At 43.8% G+C, this 17,876-nt stretch overlaps 1 protein-coding gene across 2 annotated transcripts in view; it reads right to left on the bottom strand.

The window, feature by feature from the left end:
* Positions 1-17,876, bottom strand: part of VRK2 (VRK serine/threonine kinase 2) — a 36,567-nt gene that overhangs the window by 817 nt on the left and 17,874 nt on the right. Inside the window, exons 8-14 of one of the 2 annotated variants that reach the window (XM_084203531.1) lie at positions 17,599-17,731; positions 8,260-8,380; positions 6,422-6,480; positions 5,082-5,269; positions 1,978-2,151; positions 1,479-1,685; positions 677-768 (exon numbers count right to left, since the gene is read on the bottom strand). In XM_084203531.1, coding sequence (XP_084059657.1) covers positions 697-768; positions 1,479-1,685; positions 1,978-2,151; positions 5,082-5,269; positions 6,422-6,480; positions 8,260-8,380; positions 17,599-17,731 — 954 coding nt within the window. In that variant the 3' untranslated portion in view covers positions 677-696. The remainder of the gene's footprint in view (positions 1-676; positions 769-1,478; positions 1,686-1,977; positions 2,152-5,081; positions 5,270-6,421; positions 6,481-8,259; positions 8,381-17,598; positions 17,732-17,876) is intronic. The other variant, XM_084203530.1, reaches the window with a different exon arrangement.

Genomic DNA, 17,876 nt, shown 5'->3' with positions numbered 1-17,876 from the left:
AAGGGTGAATGTGCTGGCTTGATTTGTGTCAATTTTGCATTTCACAGTGAAGCCAAACTTCTGCCCATCACAAGGAACATAAACTTGTAGATTGGGGCTTGTTCAGGCTGGCCAGAGGTGCCAGGGCTGTTCTGCATCTCCAGCAGCAATGCTGTCCTTTGCAGCCTCCACCTCTGAAAGGGATCCCCAAACACCACAATCCCACTTCTCACTTAGCCAAGACTTGACTCTGTTTTCAACTGCTCCTTAGCGCCAGGGACAGCTTTGGTTTCCTACAGAGCCTTCCATTACCAAGCTCCTGAATTACGTGAGAGGAATTCTGCAAAATTAAGCTAAGAGAATCCTGCCTCTTTTCTTTCTCCACTTTCTCATTTGGATGGCTTAAATGCTATCTGACACCTATTTAAAGTCCCCCCTATTATGTAGAATGGTTCTACATAGAAACAGCATGTTTAATCCTATTGGAATAGCAGCTTTTCCATTAGAAAAACTAAATCCAAACACAAATATCATCTAACCACCAGCCCAGTGATTGGTCCCTTTTCTGCAAAAATTTTACATTTGAGGACTAGGAAGTAACAGTGGAATGTTTTCCTATTTCAAAGTTGTGTTTGACTTGTCAGACTCCATGTCCCCTGCTGGCAGCCAAAACATCTCCCAGGATGGTTCTGCTCACCACTGTCCTGCCTGGTGCTCTCAGGTACAGCTGTGCTTTTGCTGCTTCCCTCTCTCAGCTTGTACCGGAGTCTCCAGGCAGTGATGATCAGACTGCTTGAAGCAAAGAATTTTGGATTAATCATAAAGCTACCTTTAAAGTTACATTTTTGTGCTCATTAGAAACTGTCCTCCTTTAACCAAGTTATTTGTTTATATGAAAGGAAACCAGGGTGGAATCCACTCACTAAAATCACCAGAGCTCCAGAGAACAGGAGCTCAGGGTGATCATGGAGATGGACGTGGTGCTGTATTATTTGTATTAAAACTGATTCATTTTTTCTTTTTTTCCCCGTACAGTTGAAGAGTAAGACTGAAACTATTCATTCAGCCCTTTTATCCACTAAATTAACAATAATACTCAAGGTGAGTTTGTTAACTGCTAAAATCCTCTGATGTAAAACTCCCAATTTAAGGACTTAAGTAATGAGTGCTATGAAGTTTTCCACTACACAGAGAAGGAAACTACTGAACAAAGTTTCTACCAATCAAACAACAGAGTCCACAAAGGGAGACAGAAGAGTTGGGAAACAGCAATTTGCATCCACATGCAGAGCTTTGCTCTGCAGCTACACAAACTGCAGTGGTAGCTGGCCAATTGTGCATACAGGCAATTACCCACAAACCTTTAATGTTTGTGGCAACAGAGTTTGTGCACACATAGTTGAGCCCTCGAGGGGTTTTTGGAAGTCTTGTTTTTAGAAAAACTGATCTTTCCTTCTCAAAGCACTGTGACTGTTGTATGGTAACACCAAATCCCTCACCTTTTTTGGGTGCTCAGGCTCCTGACATGTAGTGTAAAATTTAAGTGGCTTCTCTTCCGCATGGAACTGCTGGTGTGTTCCCCGGGTCTGGGGCCTGCTCAGGCAGCTGGAGTGGTCCTCTTGTTCCATGTCTTCCTTCTGCTGCACTGGTTTTAGGGAAAGCCTGGCCAAGGGAGCCCACTGAGGTAGAGACAGTAACTCTGTTTGCTGAAAGGAATTCAGTAAGTTCAGAGTTAGCCCAGGTCCTGATCCAGCACTTGGAGGTGCCAGGCTTGGGGCAGGTCAGGCACTGCCCTCCTGGCACTTATGCCCTGGGCTAGCAGAGACTCTGGTTCCTCTTTGAAATACTGGAAGCCAGCAAGCATCTGCCAGCTTCAGGAGTCTGTGACAGAGCCCGTGGCTCTTTTCCAGCCCTGTTCCTCCTCACCCACCCCATGAGATGGACATGGAGCTAATGAACAGGGGGAGCTGGGTGCTGCTGCCACACCCCAATCCTCACCTGCTGCAGCTCTGCCTGGGGACGCCTCCTGTTCCGCGTACTTCGCTTTCCTTCTTCCAGGAGCTGTGTGCCTGTCACCTCCCCACACATTTTGTTTTGATAGGCAGGTTCTTCACCTTGTGGCTTTTTTCCCTTCTGCTGAGCTGGTTTTGCTGGAGGCTTTGGGAGGCGAACCTGGGGTGCACAGTAAGCATTTTGTACAGTGAAAAAAAGTCCAGATCTCACACAGAAAAAGAATGATCTTCACCATATATATACAACTTAAACAACTGCATCACTTTCCAAACAGGACTTAAAGCAAAACCAAGTTTTCACCTAAAGTTCCAGAAGTGAAAATAAGTGGGTTTACATCTAAAAATTACCATATTTCATCCTAATGAAATTACAGGTTGGTATTAATGCCATTGGTTTTTACAAGATCAAGCAAGCAGTGACCTGGCTTTCCACCCACTTTCACCCCACTTTCCTTTCCCAACATCAGCACTTTCACTGTAGGGGGAACAGATGAAAATATTTATCCAGAGCAAAAAAAGGTGGAACACAAATATATGAATTAATGCAAATAATATTTTATCACCTATCTTTGCTGTGCAATTGGAACCAAGTATCAGGATATAGCCACTGCTACACCTCTTATGCCGCCTCAAGATTAGATTCAGATCCTACACAGGGAGCAATATCCTAAAATCCATGCAATCCTCTTCACATCATCAAGGAGCTGATGCTACAGGAGCCTCTGTTACAGGTGACATGGCTTTTCAGAAGGGAATTAACCCCAAATCCCCTCATTTCCTGTGTACCAAAGTAGCACAGAAGGAATCAGATCGGCTGCTCACAAGCAACAAGTGAGGAGACAGTGGCTTGTTTGCAGTGGCTCCCACTGTTCCAAGGTTGTCTCTTCAATGGGAAAAGTGTTTGGTGAAGAAAAGGAGAGAGGGAAAGGGAACGCTGAGATGAAAAGAGTCATGCCTAGGATCACTCCACGCAGTGCCATGAAGAGATGAATTGGGAAGAGCTGCCTGTCACCCAGCACTGTCAGGGCTGCAGCACCAAGTGCACCAGGCCACTGAAACATTGCATTTGCTGAAAATAGCAATAAATTTCAAGAGAGTTCAGTTACCTGCCCTCTCTACTTGTATTTAAGTACTCCTTAAATCCTTTGGATAACCCTAAAATTGCCTTTCTGCAGCTGTTTTGCAGCAAGTGCCTAGAGGAAACTGGCTCGTGTCAGCAGCAGAACTGGCTGAAGGAACAGGCTGCAGTCATACACAGGTGATCCTCGTGTTCTCACTGTTCCAAGAAGTGAGACACTCAGCATTACAGATTTCCCTGAGAAAGTGCTGACAGGTGCCAAGATTTAGTAACACCCAGGCATTCCTCCTGATCCTGTTCCTGGCCATCACACCCAATCCGACTGAATCCTGCAGCACAGGAATGGTGATAACCATTCACTCCTCAGCTAGGGATTTTCCAGCGGGGTGTGACCTGCAAATATCCAGTGCTGCAGCAACTCCTGCAGCCTGCAGGGTTGGGACCGTCTTTTATGCTACAGACTGTTGAGCTTTTGACCAGGCTTAAGAAGGAAACAGATTTACTATTTAGTGTCTGACTCTGAGAAATCAAAGACTCCTGTGAAACAGAGATCCAGCAGGATCAGCTGGAGATCGGTTAACAGCTACCTGATGCTCTGAGTCAGTTCACAAAACAGTGCAAACTTAAAAGAACTTCTCAAATGAGTGAGGGCACAGTGGTCACCATCACGGCCACATAAGTCCAGTCACCAAAATAGCTTTTGGTTTTGTTGAAAGAAAAAAGGGGGGTAAAACCAGAAAAGTCAATAAAAGTGCTAAACTGAGTATCTGTAATTACCAAGATCAAAACCCAGTACCTTTTCATTAAACATGAACTTTTGTTCTGCCTTCACAATACGTAAATAGTGCTGACAATTGGTTCGTGAGTCACTTGCTACAATAAAATCTAATTGTATCATGAGAGAAAGGTGACAATCAGGAGATCATGAAAAAATTACATATTCTCACTGGTGGTTAATTAGCCATGCAAAACCCCCTCAAACAGATATTCTCTTCTATTAGGAATGATTACTATGCAGGCCTACAGATGTCAATACCACAGTCATTCAAATACTTCTTTCCCTACTAATTGAAGGTTGTAAAGCTCTGGTGCCAAGGTTTTGCTTCCAAAGAGCTAATTTATGACTAGAAGGATATTTTATGTCTTCAGTTGCAGCAGCTACAAAACTCAGCAAATCAGAACCATCTGTGCACTGATACTTGAATCACCATTCATCTCGCAGCCTATCAGTCACATTAGTTTGCATCCTGCATTCTTGGCTCACATACACTTGTGATGGTCCAAAGTTCACCAGGAATATTAAAAATGGAAGGGACCCTGACCCTGCCTTATTGCACACGCCCCAGAGCCCCGCATGGGGCTGCTGCATGCAGGCACTTCCACAGGAACAACGGGTCTGACATTTCCCAGCAAAACTGCTAATTACCTCCCTCTCTGCTTAGGGGAGCTGGGCTTTATTAACTTAGAGCACCGCAGGAAAATAGCACAGGAGAGCTGTGTCACTTGGAAAACCCTGTGCCAGTGCACACCAACAGCACAGCTAAAGCCACAGGAACATCTCCTCCACACTGGGCTGCAGGAGGATAAAGGCAAATGACAAAGAACAGCCTGAAAGCAAGAAAATGAATTAAATGCTGTCACTAATAAAGGTAACTTTGCTTTTAATCTGGGACGAAGGAAAAACCTGGCATTCAGGCCTGTCTTCAAGATGTTAGTGAACAAAGTCCTTGACTTCCCCATTATCCTGAAAGTAAATCATTCTCCACAGACCTACTGCTTTGAAGTGAGAGCCTGTGGGTCAAAAGGACTCATGGCAGTTCTTCCTCCTTGAGGGTTGACATTCCACTTTTTAGCAAAGCCAGGGGAAACAGGAATTAACAAACATGGTGTATTTAAGGCAGAAGAACTGCTGTGTCAGTCTCATTTTGAGAGCTTTAACTATTTCCTCCTCTCCAAGAGGGAAGGCAAGAGGCAGGAGCTGTCAGGAATGCTCCCAGAGCTGTCTCACTCACCCTGGACACCTTAGCAGCGAGGTGGTTCCGTGCACACGCTGCTGCTGCTGTGGAAAATTCCAGGGGGCCGTCGTAGCGCACCCCGCTTGACTCCAGGCCATCCAGCAGGATTTTCTTCAGCACTTGATACTTGGGCTTCTCAGCATAAGCCAAGCCAGAAACAGAGGCTAGAAACTTGGCTATTTCACCTGTAGAGCAGATTAGAGTGTGAAATTTCACTGAGTGCAACCCCAGAAGTTCAGAAAGGATCTCATTCCAACACAGATGCCAAACGAGACAACACAATTTCAGCTGAAGGCACACTCAAAACACAGAACTGACAATGTCTTGTCTTTTTGGGAGGAGAAAAGGAAAAGACAGACTTGGATAAACAAGCCAGACTTGAAGTGCTCCATCTCATTATGTTCATGCACTAAATCCCACAGTACTGACAGCTATCCAAGGATAAAAATTAAAACATTTTACCAACAAGTATTGATAGTTCTGTGTAAAAAAGGAAAGTCTTTGATAGATCACAATATCCCTTTAAATATTAATTACTCTGAACAGTATTATTTGAATCTGCATAAATACTATACTGGGAATGTTTTGGAAAAATACAACTTTTTTTTTTTTTTTACTTCCAACACTACTATTGTTTTTCTGATTGCATCCCAAAACAGTCTGAGAGCAGCAACATTTTTCCATCAAGTGGTTCAAAAAACAGGGAAACCATTGAATGGACAGAAATAATGCTAGTAGGAAAAACATATGGGGGGGTTCAAACTTTTCTTTCAGTTGAAGACCCAAGTGTATCCTAAAACTGGAGTGCTACACCAGATATTAGCATCTGGTCAAATCCCAGCAGGAAAGATTTATTAAATATGTATACACATCATGAATAAATTTCACCTAATACACACTGCATTCCAGTAATTCCGATGCAAAAGTCCTAGGAAAATAAGGGAATAAATCAAAAATAGATACTGACCTTTGGTGTTCTCCCTGGGTTACTTTTGTATTTCAGGGAAGAAACAAGACAAACTGTGCATCCATTTGCTTTTTCAAACTCTGAGCAATGAGCAATAAACCTTTGGTAGACAGTTGCTTACTATTTCCATGCTAACAGCTACTTCTGTTTCCAAGATAGTCACTGCTTCCCAACACCTTGGATTACATATGGCCAAGATCCCTCATGTCACTCCATGGGATACAGCACAGACTGAGCAAGATTCTTTTTTCAAAGACTTTGTTCAATTTGTGTTGCTTTCCTTCTCTTCTGCTCCCCTCCAGAGTCAGACATTGAACTGTGTTTAGGAAGAGGCTGCAGAGCCAGAGGGTACAGGTGCAAGTACACTTACTGCAGCTGCTTCCAGGAGAATCCCACCTCAGCACTGAATCTGGGAGCTCATCCATAAGTCTGAAACAACACCAGAGTGCAACAGTTTAATGCGCTTTAGGAGCAGGTGATTCCTCATTTGGGATTTAGGAAGACAGCAAGTCTCAGCTCCAAAGGGAGTGGACCTCCAGGATAGCTAATGATTCACAGGACTGCTTTTGAACCCAGATCTCCCCTCACCAGCTCCATTTTTAACTGTTTGGACACTGCTGGTTTCACCAAGACCAGGCTGACACCTAAAACTGCACTTGAAGTTTTTCTTTGCACATATTTTAAGCTTTTTAGAAGGAAAAACAAAAGCCCTTTGAGCCAAATGGCTTGTTCTGATTTCAGATTGACGATTCCAATTTCTATTTTGGAATTGAAGCAGCAGTTTTGCTCTGCCTTCCTATAATTTAGCATCAGGTCCCCTCTGCCATGGAGCCCATGGCTGCCAAAGTTACACCCAGGCACGACAGGGCCACAAGGGGACAGGGAGGTCACATCACCCAAAGTCCCACACACTTCATAAACAGTAGGGCCACAGGCGGAATTCCTGTCCATCCAGAAACAGGAACAGCAAAGAAGCTTGGCATCAATTCCTAAAAACAGGAATAACACCAGCCCTCATCTTGGGCAGTCCAGCACCCAGAGGAACTTGAAAATTAAGACAGATAAGAGGGATAACCTGGGCAAGATATCTAATTCCAGGAATGCAATTCATTAGAGTAAGAAGATATTTCTGATAAGTGGAATCTGTGTAATTTTCTGTGCATTACCTTGAATCCTCCTTTTGCTCAGCGTCCTGGAAACGTGAGCCATCCAAGGGTTAACGGAAAGGGAAGAATCAGTGGAGCAGCTTGATTGATTAAATTGATTTCCCATTGAATTGTATAAGTGTTACCTTGCAGGGGGCTGTGTAATGATCAGAACTTCTAAAGGAGAAATATTAAACACAGCAGAGGGTGTCAACATCCCCAGCTGCAGCCGCCCTTCCCTGTGCCGGGAGCCGCTGCCTCGCGTTGATTTCGGGGATCGGCCAGCCCCAGCAGGTACCTCTGCTGTGACCTGCCCTACTTAAAAGTTTGCTGCCTCCTGCTATTGTGATGTTCCAGCTCTGGGTAACTCCTCTGCTGTGGAGCCTGCTACAGGTACCCCGTGCAGTCAACTCCCTCCAGTCCCAGCTGGGAGGGCAGAGGAAGAAAACACTGATGCACTGTTGCTCCAGTGAGCTGCAAGTCATGCTGGGAAAAAGGAAAGATTTTCACCAAGCTCCTTAGTGTTTTGGAATTTAATTGTTTGCAATGGCAGTAGGCTTATGTAACATTAAAAACCTACAGAAAAACATCTGAAAAACAGTATCATATAGAAAGTTAAATAAATTGAGTGCACATGTGGAAAAACCTCCAAGAGATGTTTGTACTACGGTCTCTACAAAGCGCCCATGAAGTTTAATGGAACCACACAACAGCCTTCTGTATGTGCACCAAGGCCCGTGCTAATTTACAAATGATTTCTTGGAAAAAAGAAAGAGTATTGGAAAAATACACAGCAGACAAAATGCCTGTGTACTGTGCACTGGAATCCATCCTCTCCTCACAGCAGCACAGACATAAACATGCAAAGGAGAGTAGACATGTACATAAAGTTCCCATTTTAACTGCTTCCAACATCTCTCTTAATTAAGGAAAATTGTTTTAGCTTTCTCCTAAGGTGCTGTTCTACAGCATGGAAAGCTGTGTTTCCCAGAGCTGGGAAGCAGAGAGGATGCTGCAGGGCTCCAGACTGGGGTGTCCATGTGTGGGGGGGGTTTGTCCTTACTTTGTTTTCGCATTCTGGACAGCTACAGGGTCCTTGAGGTTCTGCTCCCAGGGCAGCTTCCCACACAGCCAGTGCAGCATGCAGTAGCCAAGGATTTCAAGGTCACCTCGTCTGGATGGGGCTGAAATGTGGGAAAGGGGGAGGGGGAAAGAGAAAAAAAACCCCTACAATTAAGAATAGGAACCTCTTCTTAGGAAATAGAAAAGACTTTGATTGAACTGGTGCTGATGAAATATGAAGAAGCCAAATGGGCAAAGTGTTTTGTTTGTTCAGCTGTATTAGACCTGAACCGCCCCGGCATTTGGCCACAGGCCACAGACAGGCAGTGACTTGTTCCTGCTCAAGTGAGGGTCAGCTTCCTCACCTCCTCCAACTCCATCCTTCCTCAGTCTGGCCTGTCACATGGACTTGATCCCCATGGCCTCTGACATGATCCAGACAGCCCATAACTGAGTACCAACACTTTCTCAAAGAGCCAAGCAGTAAAACAAAGAAATAAATGTCTGCTGCTAAATTGCTAACACATGTTCCAGGAAGTCCATGGGGTCCACATTGGTCATGCAGGGACTCTGTGAGAGCAGACTAAACACTGATGGCCTTTCCTGTTCTCCCATGGAGCCGTTTGAACTCGGATGCTGGGACAAAAGTGCCATCTAGTGTGCACTGACTCACCAGAGCCTGCTCCCAGCTCCAGCAGCGCCTGCCGAGCTCTGCACAGCCCAAAATGCATTCGCTGTTCAGCAAAGTCCTGGGTGAACTTCCACTGCTGCTTCCAAAAAGGAAGTTATTTCAGGACCAATTTACTCTCTGCACACCCCAAGCAGAGACAAATACAGGACACAAAATTAAATCAAAAATTAACCCCATCCCCGAGCATCCTCTACACAGATAAACTGAAGTTAAATCTATAGATTGGCTTTTCCTAGAGAAAGAGGGAGGGGTAAAGTGCAACATCAACAGAATTGCTAGTGCTTGCTGCTACCCAGAGGAAACCAAACTTGCTAAAACTGAACAAACAGGAACACTGCAGGATTTCTTTGAGTCGCAGCCTACAGTTTGCACGTCAAAACCACATGGAATCTACAAAACCAGAAACTGCTTGTCATGATTAAAGACAGACAGATGTAGAAGTTAAATTTATGCTTTTCCACAAATGAATTTGTGCTTTCCAAGAAGGACAGGAGAGTTCAGACTTGTTTGGCACTTTTTATCCAGTGCAAAGACCAGTAGCTGAGCACTGTGCTGTTAATCCAGCTGTAAACAGATATCATATTTTATGGGCCTTCATTAAATAAATTCCAGAAAGTCACTCGGTGAACTTATCTTTTAATTTAAGAAGTCATCTGCTAAAAGCCATGGTGCCAACACATCATAACTGTCCCTCGTTCCTGTACACACATTACTGTAAAAGCAGCAGATTAGTTTTTATACATTCCCTATCTTAACTGCTCTTAGGCTCGGGATTATTAAAGGCCCTGAATCCAACACCACCGCGCTGTCCCTCGGGCATCGTTTATTTCCTGCCCTGGATTCAGCAACGTCCTAATGCAAGACTTGGCTCCCATATTAAAATAAAAACACAATCTCCACCACTTGCTGTTCTGTAGTGATTTCTCTGGCTATAAATCTCCCAGTAACTGTGGAACAATTCCATTCACACACACGTGTTCACAACTCTTTTTTCCATTATGGCAATTCCAGATTCAATCCATATAAGCCAGCATTTTTGACTGCAGATCGTCCAATTTTCACAATGTCTTTCTGGCACCTGTTTGTGTAAGAGAGGCTACAGAAAGTGGCCTTTTGAGGAAAATTGTCAGAATTCCATAGAACAGCTTTTTTCCATATTGGGGGGGATTCATTGATGTGCATATATAAATAACAGCAAACCAATCAGATTTCAGAAGTAACCCCAAGAAAAGTCATTTTCTGACAAAACAGTCCCAGAAATTCAAGTTTCTTCATAGTTAGGCCATGACTAATGACATTGCCTCTTACCTGCAGCTCCTGGGACAAAGCCACAACAAAGCAAAAGCCTTGGCTGACACCTGCTCAAAGCCACAGCAGGCACAGGGACAACAAAAAGGTCCATGGAGCTAAAGCACCTCTGCCCAGCAGCAACAGGAAAGTTCCACAGGAGACAGTAAGTCAGACCCCTATCCCTTCATCTCCCAGGCCACCACAAGGGCTGCTAAATCCAGACATTTACATGGGGTTTTTGGAGAAGCACCTGAAAATGTCAGCATTTGATTCTTTGCCTGTACTTGCTTACTTCCCTCTGCTCTATATAAGCAAAATCCCTCAAGCTTTAAAATCATTTAGATTCTTGTTAAAAAGTAATTGATTAATCTTTAACGAGTTAGTATTATCTATGGACAATGGAATTATTAGATTTTCATGTCAAATCCAGCACTAATGGATAAATTTCAATGATATGTTTACTTGCAAAAATAAATCTGCTCTCACAATTGAAGATTACAGGATTTCTTGATAAACATCAACGGAGGGAAATCAATCTGCCTTCACTTTAAATATGACAGCCAGGTGAAAATAAAACAATTCTGCTTGATAACTTGTCACAGTTACAAGAGTGTACACTCCAACCAGTACTTATTTAAATGAAATTCTTACTTCACTGCAAAAAAACTTGATTTATTTTATTTTTTTCTTTTTTTTTAATATGTGTTTGATTTCTGCTTTTCTACTCACAGGATTTTTTACTATTATTTTAGTCTCATATGAAATAGTATTTAATGGGAACATATTGGTGGTATTTTATTTCACAATGTCTTTAAAGTTTAATTTTTTAATTTGGAGATTTAAGGCCCGATTCTGTTCTCAGTCATGCCAAGATAAATCAGGAACAACTCCACTGAAGTTGATGAACTCACAACCACATCAATGAAATCAGAGTTTTAAATATACCACAAACATACTCAACACGCAGGCACAGGCTCCAATAACTCAGAATAACTGAAGCAATTCGCCTTAGAAGAAAATAGATGATGTATCTCTGTACACTGAATTTGGCAGCTATCTCCACTCTAATTTATATTAAGATTATTATTTCCAAATAGATCAGGGATATCACAACAGCCACAATATGCTCTCAAAACTCCACTGCTTCTAGGAACTCCTCTGAAACAGAAGTAAAACTGGGAGGTTTCTCTATGGCCGCTGTTTAGCTGATTTTCTTCAGCCTTTTGTAAAGATCTAACAAGTGACAGATGAAATATTCTCTAATTTTGATTATCACTGCTACGTGATAATTTCACTATTAGTGATTTTTTGGATTAGAAGCTTTTCATAAACAGGATCATTCTAGTTGCTCATGTTGCATGGATGGGCAGTGGCACCTCCAATTCTCACTGGCATTACAGGACACAAATTTATGGTAATTCACAAGCAAAGAGAACTCACACCACAGCCAGCAATGCAAAAGCCCATAAAGGAGGGTTAACATGATCATGGTGAAATGCAATTACGATAAAAATGTATCATCACAAAGTGATATAACTCAAGGTTGAGATGATTAGAAGCCAGACAAATACAAGACTTGACAAAAATCAGTGCTTCTATTAGGAGTAGGAGAAATGAGAAAACAAAAAAAAAAAAAAACCCAAAAAAGCAGATAAGGAAGTATTCCTTCCCCCAGGTCCTGCTCAGTCTGAGGAGCTCCCTGCAGCGGGATGATGACCAATGGAATAGTGGATGGCTCCACAGAAGGGGCTAGAGAAATACATTAAATTAATGATACATTTTAGTGCTTGGAGGCCATTCCACAGTTATCCAGCCTCAGACAGGGCAAAAGCCAACAGGGAACCACCTCTGCTCTCCTCATGCCCAGCCCTGCTTGGCACATTGCTCAAGTACTCCCTGACAATAGCCACCACCACGGATTGCTGGAAAGAAAAATCCATGGCACCATCACAGCTCTTCCAGAGAAGCCAGCCTGTGACATGGCAGAGAGGGACACCTCCTGAGACAGCCACACTCTCTCCCAAACTGGGATTCTACAGATACACACTTGATGGGATGAACAGGCATAGAACACACAGCAGAACTGCCAGGAGGGAATCATCAGGACTGGTGGAATGGGATGTGCTGAAAGAAAGAGGGCTGGGGTTCTGCTCTGATGGGGAGAAGTTCAAGTAGTGGGAAGGCTGGGAGGTGCAAGGCAACGTCACCATGACATCTGGGGGGCAGATACAATGGTGGTGGCAGGAGATGCCGGTACCTGGTCGGAAGCAAAAGGTTCCAGGCTTGCAGTAAGGACAACATGTGGCAGAAGTTTAACTCTTCTTTCACATCTGTGTGGCAGAAAAAAAGAATCACAAAGGTGAGGGCCTGACAAGTAGGGGTGGGCAAGCAGCTGAGATTCACTACCTTTCTGAATTCCTGGTGTAGAGAACAACAGCCCTTTCCCAGGCACAGTCCTCAGATGTGACAGAGTTGTAAATGCTTCTCATCTTATTTTTGCTGCTTCTGAACATTCCTGGCAGCTTCCAGAGGTGGCTGTAGAAGCCCATCCAATCTTTTCCTTGCTAGTGACTCTTCTTTCACTTACAACCATTTCCTGCTCCCTCCTCTGCTGGGCACACATTTCTAATCCAACTCTCAGGAATGAAACCATCTTTTTATTTATTTCCCACTGCAAAGTTCCACCCATTTTTCGCCAGACTGGTTATATTTTCCTTTTATTATTTGGGATTTACAGTTTGTCCCGTACGCAGTCTTTGGGAAACACATATCAAACTGCAGCAGATCAATAATTCATTTGACCGACAAAAAAAAGGAAAAAATCCTGCAGGCTCCCTCTGAATCCTAACTATGCATGGACAGATGCCAAATCAACCTCTTGATCCAGAGCCACTCAGAGCTCTGTTCTCTGGAGGCAGGCTCCCAAAGAATGCGTTTCCAGGCATAGGTGTTTATATTCCTGCACATCCTTCCTCACAAAATGAACCCTGCACATATTTTAGTCAGCAGAACAGGAAAAATGGCCAAGCACTGAGCTGTGTTTTTAATACCACTGAACAGCTCTGACTGAGCAGTGGGGAAAACCAGCACAAGGGCTGCAGGGCTTTCCCTGCCATCAGCCCAAGGCTGGCACTGCCCTGCACAAAGCCAGTGTCCCAGGGCTCTGGTGGAGCTCAAGGAGCCCAAGGAGCACGTAACCCCATGTGAGGGGCACAGAGAAGCCTGCCCAAAGTCCCCACTCCTGTGGGAAGCAGCTTTTACTACTGCAGATGTAGAGATCAGTGCTGCACAGACTTCAGTGGGGTCACTACTGATACAGGAGATGGCAACAGCGCTCAGAGTTCCTGTGAAACGCTGGGAGAAGGGAGAGGACTCAGCTAGGAATCGATGGCAAACACAAATATATGCTGGAGGGAATTCAGCATAGATACTTCATACTCTTATGTTCATCAATGATAGCAAATTAAAACTGGGCTTACACACTCAATGCACAGGACTGGAGTATTTAAAAGAACCTCAATATGTTAAGTGCAGTAAATCTCCAGAGAAATTAAGTATTGACTGCATGCCTCAGTGAGGAGAAAATCTACAAAAATCCATAGGAGGCATTGATCCAAATATTACTTTTTAACACTAACTATGTAACAACTTTTTAAATGTACACTGAGTACAGATATAATTCTCCTTAATTATCAATCAACAAACCAAAATGCAATACTGTTTATACAGGCTGGTCTTTAAAAATGAATACAGTGAGTACACTCCAAAGAGACACTAAAACCAATGACGCAGTTGTGCCCTGAGAAATCTGCATCAGAATAAAAAGGGTTTCAATTTCAAATACCCACAACCTGGTTGGGATGGGATCCTGCCACAAATCCAGGAATGCTGATGGTGTAGGTTGGATCCCGAGGCAGAGACCAGGCTGGGCCCTACTTGGTTCCAGGAGAACTCCAAGCACAGCTCAAGGATGCAGCTGCTACAGGAGTAGCACATCCATCCCACCTGGCCTTTCCAGAGGCTGTCAGAAGAACACAGACCAATCCCACCACCCCAAAGTGTTTCCCTGCAGTGGCCTCTGGTAGGAACCTTTCTGTATCTCAGTGGACTGCACACTCTACACCTGGTGAGCTCCACAGAGATCCGGGGGAATAACCTCCCATTAAACTCTCCATTCAACCACAGAAACTCCAGCATTGACTTAAATTACTGGGAAGGGAATGCATTGGACTGGCTCTGTGCAAGGAGGGTATCAGCTCCAAGCATTGCCAAGAGGCACTTCTGAAAGCTACAAATTCCTAATTTTGTTAAAGCTTCAGCATGTCCCTCAAATCACTGCATGTATTCAGTAGCTGCTTCATGAACAAGTCAAAATGTTCTCATTGTCTGGCTCAGCACAGCCACTGATGCTGCTCATGGGGGCTGAGATACTTATGTTGCTGCACACATGCAGGAAATGCCCTCTGGAAAGGATCTCATTTATATAAAATAACATTTAAAAATTAGATTTATATTCCTGGAGCATTGAAATAACAAAGCACTCCACTCTGAAAAGCTGGGTGACACCAGAATGAAGGCTGCCTCTGCACCTTCCATTTGCCAACAGTCTTTAAAGACTTTTCAGAACACCCCACCTCACTTTGTACAGGAAATTGTGCTGAGACTGCACCATGAGTAGGGAATCCAGGAGATTGCTGAGCAAAGAAGCCCTTTGCCCCAGCTGCTGGAAGTCTTTCAGCATCCTAAGACATCTCTGTGCCTCAGCCTCACACCAAGAGAGCAGGGGAACCCATTGCTGTGTTCTGCAAGCTGAACCCCTGCAATCTCCAACACAAGTCACTGCAGATGCAGATTTTCCCTGGGCTGTGGAGAGCTCTGCTGCAAGTGGGGAAACTCTGGCAGTTTGATCTTCACGGATTCAGGCTGTTTGTCGTGGTTTAACCCCAGACACCGATTAAAGTACCACACAGACATTCACCCCTACCCCTCCCTAGAGGGACAGGGAGGAGAATCAGGGAAAAAAAGTTAAAATCCATGGGTTGAGATAACAAGAGTTTAATACTTGAACTAAAATTTTAAAAATAATAATAATGAAAAGGAAGGCAAAGAAAGGAACAAACCCTCTGACAGAGAAGTGATGCACAACAGAGCTGCCCAGCACTACCTGAGCTGCAATCAGCCCCTCCTGGCCACCCCCCTAGTTTATCCCTGCCCCTGTTATCCCAGGTGTGGAACATCCCTCTGGCCAGGTCCCTCACAGCTCCCTGGGCAGCTCCTCACTGCCAGAGCGTGGGGATCTCACCAGTCCTTGCCTGAAGGTAAGCACTGCTCAGGAACAACTAAAACATCCCTGTGCTATCAGTGTCATTCCCATCCTAAACCCAACCACAGCACTGCACCAGCTACTGGGGTGAAAATGAACTCTGTCCCAGACAAAAGCAGGACACCACCACAAGGTCAGAGCTGGCATTCCATGTGCAGAGTTTGGATCCTCTGTAACATACCAGATCCCACATCATGTTCTGCAGTCTCTTCTAGCAGGAACACCAGAAAAATTTCTGGATTTTCTGTTTGCAGCTATCAAGTGTATTCAAGTGTAAGGGGTGGGGGGTAAGCTCCCTCAAACTATCTTTCTGAACATTTTGTTTTGTGGAGTCCTCTGGTTTTAACAAATTCCATCATGACTTTAGCTCTTTCAGGAGGTTATCTAAGACACAGATTGCAAAACTTACCTCACGCTTCCTCTGCACACCTTTTGGTACACAAGTCTGTAAAATTTCCCTGCACTTTCAAATAGAAGGAATTATCTGTTCTGGAATCACATACCCATTCACAAACACTACCAAATTGGCTGCTATAACTATCCAACAGCCAAATCCCAAATATTCCAGCTTCCACCTTCCCTTCAAAGAGCATCCACAACAAATACCGATGTACAGCCACACCACTCACACTACCAGGCAAAGCAGGCACAGTCAGGTCTCCAGAAAACAGCCTGCATGCTTGGGAAGGCCAGAAGAGTCCAAAACAGATGCTCTCTCCTCACCACAAAATATTTTCTAGCAGGTGAAATGGTGCAGTTGTCTTAGCAGGGAATACTTGCCAGTCTTATTTCATTTTTCCTAATGACCAGAGTTAAATGACTGCAGGTTTTAACAGCTCCAGCAAATTATCAAGACCCTCTACATTACATGGTCAATGGTCCTTTTAATAGAAAAAGCAATAATATACAGTTGTTTGTGCCAACTAAAACTCGTTAGAAAGTATTAGTTTAAGGTAACAGTTCAGCAGCTATTAACAAGCACAAATTCCTGCAGTTATCACTGGTGACACTGATGCTCACCAAGCTGGCAGCAGCAAACCATCCCTCCTGCTTGAGATGATCTTGGGGGTGAAGGAGGGGAAAGGGGAAAGAAAAGTTAACAAAAACACTCTTTTGTAGCAAGAGTCAAAGTTTTTCAATAATCACCATTTTTTTCACTAGCATAACATTAGAATTGACTTTTTGTCTTGCTGACATAGCAACTAAGAAAGTTGTGTTGCATTGACCATATTGATTGTGAACAATGCAGCCATCAGTGGGACTTTACACCATATATTTTCAATATTGACCTCCCAGTCCCTTTTCCATGGCTCTATGGGTCTGCTATTGGATTTGGACTGCAGCGTAATAAACAGCTAAGGTTTAATTAATGGTAAATGAATACAAGACATAGGTTATGACTTTAACTAATTAGGGAATTGTTGAATTAAGTCTGCCTTGGAATGCAAGGCAGTACAATCAATATCCAATAAAAGGACTATGTATGTAATTTACCTGCAAATGTGTTTCCAATACCATCAAAGTGAGTTTAAATAAGTAAGATATATGAAAGGCTACTGGAAAAAGATTTCAAAAAGTTAACACTTTATGGCTTCAGAAAAGGTTTTTCTCCTTGCAGAAGGAATGTCATCTTGAAATACCCTCCCATAACACAGATGGTGACACTCAGACACAGCTCTCCCTAAAGGACAGTGCAGACTCCAAACCCTTTTCCTTGACAGTGCAGCATTAGCAAATCCTGCCCCTGCAGGGTGCAGTGAGCACAAACCAGTCCTCCCAACATAAACCAATTAAGTTTGATGTTGAGCTCTTCTCAGGGCTGTCCTGGGCTGCTCCAGTGCTGTGTGTGCAGAGCCTCTCAGGGTTCCTCCTGCTGCCCTTCCCCCAGCCCGGGGGAAGCATTCCCAGGCACACGAGGAGGTCACCACACGAGGGGCTGAGCAATCCCCAACACTGCTTCTCCTGTGTACAGCAGCACTCACAGCCTGATTACTCATTCTATAATCACTCATCTGAAATAAAAAAAAGAAACCTACCTACTCCCTTGTGGGCATCTATGCTGGTAAACTCTATTGTCCCATTATGGCCCTTCCTAGGATTTTCCTGATACTGTTTGTGGTTCCCATTGGGACAATATCTGTAGCAAAGTCCATAATCTGCAAGATAAACCTGGAAGACATGAACAGACAAATGAATAATGCTTTTGTCCTTTGAAAGTATAACCTTTATAATTAAGTCTTAAGAAACTGATAGGTTAAGGACAGCCTTAGATCTAAATTTTATTAAACCAAATGGTGCCTCAGGATAAAATATG

The sequence above is a fragment of the Fringilla coelebs genome (genome assembly GCF_963513975.1).
Source record: "Fringilla coelebs genome assembly, chromosome: 3".
Taxonomy (NCBI): domain Eukaryota; kingdom Metazoa; phylum Chordata; class Aves; order Passeriformes; family Fringillidae; genus Fringilla; species Fringilla coelebs.
Note: the sequence above shows the minus strand (reverse complement) of the source record. Positions and strands in the feature narration are given on the sequence as shown.